The sequence below is a fragment of the Lathyrus oleraceus genome, chromosome 6 (genome assembly GCF_024323335.1).
Source record: "Lathyrus oleraceus cultivar Zhongwan6 chromosome 6, CAAS_Psat_ZW6_1.0, whole genome shotgun sequence".
Taxonomy (NCBI): Eukaryota; Viridiplantae; Streptophyta; class Magnoliopsida; order Fabales; family Fabaceae; genus Lathyrus; species Lathyrus oleraceus.
This window is the reverse complement of record NC_066584.1, coordinates 417,718,013-417,724,300: the sequence shown is the minus strand read 5'-3', so window position 1 is coordinate 417,724,300 and position 6,288 is coordinate 417,718,013. Positions and strand designations below refer to the sequence as shown.

Genomic DNA, 6,288 nt, shown 5'->3' with positions numbered 1-6,288 from the left:
TATGGCAATTAAAAAGAAAAAATAAAAGAAATAAAAATAATGTCTTCCCTTTTAAAAGAAAGAGCCACATTAATGATAAATCATTCCCTAGCTTTGAAAACAGTATTTATTCCCTTAGCACACGCTACCTAAACTCAGCATCTGCCATTTCCATTCATCTTCTAAGAAAAGCTCAGCTAGGGCAAAGAAACCTTCCTCAAAAGTCCTACAACATGTCTCAACATCCTTCGTCATCTGGTTCCAAATCCTCCCAACATGCAAAGACTTCATCCATGGAGTTTGTAGATGAAGACGTAATGGACGTCACTCCTCTGTGCATGATACCGGGCGACACCACAGGTACCTCCTCCAATGCTGGAGATACGCAAGGTAATACCTCTGGTAACTCCTTTCTTCCCAAAGACATGTATTACACTGATCGCGCTATAAGGAGACTGGTTACTGGAATATTGAGTGAAGGACATAAAGTTGAAGGGGTCTCTACCCCTCTGTCTAGAAGGGAACCCTCTCCTGAGAGAGAACCCCATGCTGATAAAGATGATGATTCATCTAGATCAGAAAAAGAGGTGGCTGCTGAAGGGCTTTTCTCTCTAGGTAAAACGCTACCTAGCAAGAAACAAAATGTGCCTCAAGAAAATATTATTGATCTAGAGGAAGAAAGCACTGAAGGATAAGATGATCCTTTGGTTCATCTGGTTAAACCTAGCGTAGCTGAGAAACTGAGAGCTGCTAGAGTGAAAAAGACTGCAGGAGTAGGACCCTCAAAACCCTGGAGTAAGGTTGAGGTTGGAAAAAGAAAAGAAAGAGACAGCTCTGATTCTGAGGTGGATGTTAAAGACGATGTCCTAGACATCTCCCCTGCAAAAAGGCAGGCTGTTCAGAAATCTCCTGGCAAGGCTGCTGCTGTTCATCTAGACAATATCTCTTTTCATTTGGAAGATGGAGCAGCAAAGTGGAAATATGTCATTCAGAGAAGAGTAGCCATTGAAAGAGAACTTGGACAAGAAGCTGTAGAGGTAAAGGAGGTAATTGATCTGATCAAGAATGTTGGACTCATGAAGACTGTGGTAACTCTACCCCAATGCTATGAGGGGCTGGTTAAAGAGTTTATTGTTAATATCCCTGAAGATATTCATGACAAGAACAGCAGGGAGTTTTGCAAAGTATTTGTAAGAGGCAAATGTGTAAAATTCTCACCAAGTGTCATCAACAAGTTCCTAGGAAGAGGAATGGATGGAGGAGTAGACCTAGAAACCACAGACAATGAGGTCTGTAGGGCTATCATAGCTGGCCAAGTTAAGGAATGGCCTAGTAGAAGTCACTTATCAGTTGGAAAACTCAGTGTTAAATATGCCATCTTGCACAAGATTGGCTCGGCTAATTGGATTCCTACTAATCATGCCTCTACTATCTCCATCAATCTTGGAAGAATCATTCATGCTATTGGAACAAGGGTTAACTATGATTTTGGCAAGTTCATATTTGAACAAACCATTAGACATACTTCTACAAATGATGTGAAGTTACCCATTGCCTTCCCCTCCCTTATTTGTGGCATTATCCTGAGCCAACAACCAGGGATTCTGAGCACAAGTGACATCCCTAGCAGGAGAAAATCTCCTCTGTCCATCCATTACAAGTTGTTTGAGGGGAGTCATGTTAATGATGTCATGACATCTGCCAAAAGGGAGTCTACAGCTAAAGGAAGATTGATTGACCAACTGAAAGAGACCTGCAAAGAATTGGACAATGGTATAAGGGTGGCCAAGGCCAGAAAAAAAGCTTTAGAAGTTCTCATCTGTAGCCTGGAAAGGGAAGACAGAGAAAAAGCTGGAAAGGACTCAAATACAAGATCCCAGTCCAGTTCTGAAAGCTCAAGAGACTCTGAAGGTGTAGCTGAAGATGAAGATGAAGGTGAAGATGATTCTTCTTCTTCTGATTAATGGTCCCTGGCTGTATTGAAGACTTGGAGGGGTGTTGGAAGGTGTGGTGGAAGTCGTTGCTGCTTAGAAGGCTGGTGTCGTGTTTTGTTTTTTGTTTTTGTATTTTGTGGCAGTCCTCTTGATGCCTGTTATGTAATATTTAGGGCTCTTAATGAGTTCCTTGAATTTGTTCATTGTCTCAGCTTTCTGCTGTGTATAATGATGTTGTGTACTTCCTGAATTTTTGTTTTAACATGCTTAATGTTATAACATCTGTTTTAACCTTCTCTGCTAGACTAATAGACATTTATTTTGTCTGATTGGTCACCTTTGGTCAATTTTGACTAAAAAGGGGGAGAAGTGCTTGATATGGAAGTTGGATGTGGCTGATCAGAAGGACAGCTATTATTGATATGGTGCACAGGTGCTGATGTTGTAGCAGATGTCAGTATGACATTCTGGCTGGTACAGGTGCTGGAGTTTTCAGTAGCTGTTTTTTATGAATGCACAGATTTAGGGGGAGAAGAAGTACCCTGGTGCATTGTGCATTTGTGTGTCTTACTAGTTGCATCCATAACTAGTAATTATGTTGGTTGTTGCACAGTTTTAGGGGGAGGAGAAGTACCCTTGTGCATGTGTGTATTACTAGTAGTCATAGCTAGTAATTGTTTTTGCATCTGCTGCTGATTAAACTACTGTTATGTGGTTTAACTACTGATAGTTTACCTTGTGAACAAAAAAGACAGATATATGTTTTAGCCAAAATTTGCCAAAGGGGGAGTTTGTTGATTCTAAGAGTTGGCAGCAATTTTGGTAAAACAAAGAGTGTTCACAAGATGTCATGTGTGATGTCTTAACATGAGATATCCTATGTACCTGCTAGAGTTGAAGAACATATGCAAGCAGGATTCTTTCAGAATGCCACTTACATTGATAGGGCTTCTGATATTGGTTGTACCTGCTGGAGCTTATATGGAAGACATATGTTGCAGGATTGTTTCAGTTGACATACTCATTATCATGGTAACTGATATGGTTGTACCTACTATAAAAGGAAACTGGATTATGCAGGATTTTTCCAGATGCCAGACCCGATGTCATGACATCTTGTACACAGAACATTCAGTACGAATGTCTGGTGTTTTGTGATTGCACAATTGGTGACAATCATTGGTTGATTGAAGATATGGCTAGCTGGCGCATTCTATCAGGGATATCAACCAGATTTGTTTATTTTTCAAGGAGATCTTTACAGCTGATATGAAAAGATTTGATTGGAAAATATATCTAGGGTTTTCAAGGTGTCCAATACTTCTATAAAAAGGGACTTAGAAAACCTGATTGTACACACAACCAAGACTGAGCGAAATTTAGAGAGAGAGCTAGGGTTTGTGTCTGTAGGTCATTCAAGTCATCTTGAGAAGTACCCTTGTGCATGTGTGTATTACTAGTAGTCACAGCTAGTAATTGTTTTTGCTTCTGCTGCTGATTAAACTACTGTTATGTGGTTTAACTGCTGATAGTTTACCTTGTGAACAAAAAGGACAGATATATGTTTTAGCCAAAAATTGCCAAAGGGGGAGTTTGTTGATTCTAAGAGTTGGCAGCAGTTTTGGTAAAACAAAGAGTGTTCACAAGATGTCATGTGTGATGTCTTAACATGAGATATCCTATGTACCTGCTGGAGTTGAAGAACATATGCAAGCAGGATTGTTTCAGAATGCCACTTACATTGACAGGGCTTATGATATTGGTTGTACCTGCTGGAGCTTATATGGAAGACATATGTTGCAGGATTGTTTCAATTGACATACTCATTGTCATGGTAACTGATATGGCTGTACCTGCTATAAAAGGAAACTGGATTATGTAGGATTTTTCCAGATGTCAGACCCGATGTCATGACATCCTGTACACAGAACATTCAGTATGAATGTCTGGTGTTTTGTGATTGTATAATTGGTGACAATCATTGGTTGATTGAAGATATGGCTAGCTGGCGCATTCTATCAGGGATATCAACCAGATTTGTTTATTTTCCAAGGAGATCTTTACAGCTGATATGAAAAGATTTGATTGGAAAATATATCTAGGGTTTTCAAGGTGTCCAATACTTTTATAAAAAGGGACTTAGAAAACCTGATTGTACATACAACCAAGACTGAGCGAAATTTAGAGAGAGAGCTAGGGTTTGTGTCTGTAGGTCATTCAAGTTATCCATTGATGATTGAATTGGACTGATTTATCTTCTTGATCAAAGCTTTGAAGCAAGATCAAGAGTGTGTATTCTTGATTGAAACTGTGAAGTAAAATCAAGAATATTGTAATTGAAAAGTATTTTCTTTTCACAAGGGATTGTTGTTTAAAATCACGGGTGTGTGATTGTAAGGGAAGTGAGTGGGTTCTCATATCTAAGAGTGCTTAGGTAGAAATTGCACGGGTAGAGATTAGGTGAGAAAGACTGTAACTTGGTGAAGTGTACGGATAGTCTTTGAACTAATTCTATTTTAGTGGATTTCCTTCCTGGCTTGGTAGCCCCCAGACGTAGGTGAGTTGCACCGAACTGGGTTAACAATTGCTTGTGTTATTTGCTTTACCATTCTGTTTCTGTTTATCCATTGTTTATAACCAGATATCAGTGTCGTGACATTACTTCGACATCTTATATCTGATACCAGAATTTCATTATTCATGATGAAATGCATGTTATGCTGTACAACTGATGCAAACTGAAAAATGAAATCGAATTTATGAAAGTTCTAAAATGCCCAGACAAAATTAGGGTATGACAGTTGCCCCTATTTAATTACCTTGAACCAGAAAGTATGAATGACAGCAGTCTTCGTACATTCATGGTGAAAGATAATTAAATACGAAAAGAACCGAATTTTGTCCTATTGAGATGCAAGGATAAAATGCAAAAAGAAAATACAGTGAGAAATATAGTGAGAAATGTTACTAAAAGGTAAATGAAACAATCAAGACTCTCTGGGAATTATCATAACGGTATTTTGGATGCCATGATTGAGATATTCCAACAATGGAATGATACCTCAACTAAATCTAAGACTTTCTGAAAATCAGCAGAACAGTGTCTTGAGCTGAACATACAAAATTCTCTAAGGATCAACGAAGTAGTGTCTTACACGATATAATCGAGATATTCCCACAAGGGAATGATACCTCAATTGTATCTAAGATTCTTCGAGGATACTTAGAGCAGTATCTATGAAAACAAATGAGATTCTTCAAATTGATGAAGTAGTATCTCAAGCAGATAAATGAGATTCTTCAAATAAATGAAGTAGTATCTCAAAATAGATAAATGAGATTCTTCAAATAAATGAAGCAGTATCTCAAAATAGATAAATGAGATTCTTCAAATAAATGAAGCAATATCTCAAATGTTCGTCTGTTGGGGGAAATGTTTTAGAAAAGACTCCATTTGGAGGGAATTTGCTGGAAAAGCTCTGCAGGGGAAAAACTCATAAGAGACTTTTTAGGGTAACCTCTGCTTAGGGAGCAATGAAGCAAAAAAGCCGGGGAATATCATTATCAACCACAAAGTTGAAGAATGAATGGCTAGGAAATAATTCCATCGAGAACATGTCGGGTAAAAACTCCACTAAATTAAATGAGGAAAGTCTGAGATGCATATGAATGACCCTAGATCCTGAAATTTTATATTTGATGTTTTGTATGACATGGGTGGAAGTACCATGCATGAAATGATGCATGAGATGTATGCAGTATGCAATTGCAGGGGATTCTTGGATATGCGTATAGGAATGTGAATTATTTTGTTCATTTCTTGATGAAATTCCCACTTTGTGGGAGTGTTATGCATGGGTATGTTGATGATTGATAGGATTATGCTTGATGAATCTTCCTATTTTTTCCAGAAAATTATGCATGAGTTGATGCATGTGATACATGTGGCATCATCAAAGGGTTGATGGAAAAGATAATTGTTGTAAAATGTCATCATCAAAGTGTTGATGGAAAAGATTGCCATCATCAGAGGGATGATGGAAGAGAAAAATCAAGTTATGTCCTCATCAAAGGGTTGATGGGAAGGATTTATTATGTTATGTATGCATATGATGCATGTTATTGAAAATTTCTTGTTTTTTGTGTGAGAGAGATTTTTGATATGCAACTTCCTGATTTGGAAGGAAAGTCATGTGTGTTTATTGTATGCAGTGCATGTGGTAATTGTCATACCCCAAAATTTGCCCGTTAAGTTTTCAGGACATTTTTCAAGACATTCTAATCCATTCTCAAGACATCAATGTTAAAGGAACAAGGGTCCAGCGCACAGGTTACCAAATCCAGAAGATGACCTAAACTGGCATGCTCGCTAGGC

The 6,288-nt window shown here is 38.2% G+C and overlaps 1 protein-coding gene across 1 annotated transcript; it reads left to right on the top strand.

Moving 5' to 3' along the window:
• The first annotated feature begins 212 nt into the window (after positions 1–212).
• Positions 213–1,173, top strand: LOC127095996 (uncharacterized). The gene is made up of 3 exons (XM_051034626.1): positions 213–594; positions 712–1,025; positions 1,129–1,173. Exons 1-3 carry the CDS (start codon positions 213–215, stop codon positions 1,171–1,173), a joined length of 741 nt encoding a protein of 246 aa, XP_050890583.1.
• The last annotated feature ends 5,115 nt before the right edge of the window (positions 1,174–6,288 follow it).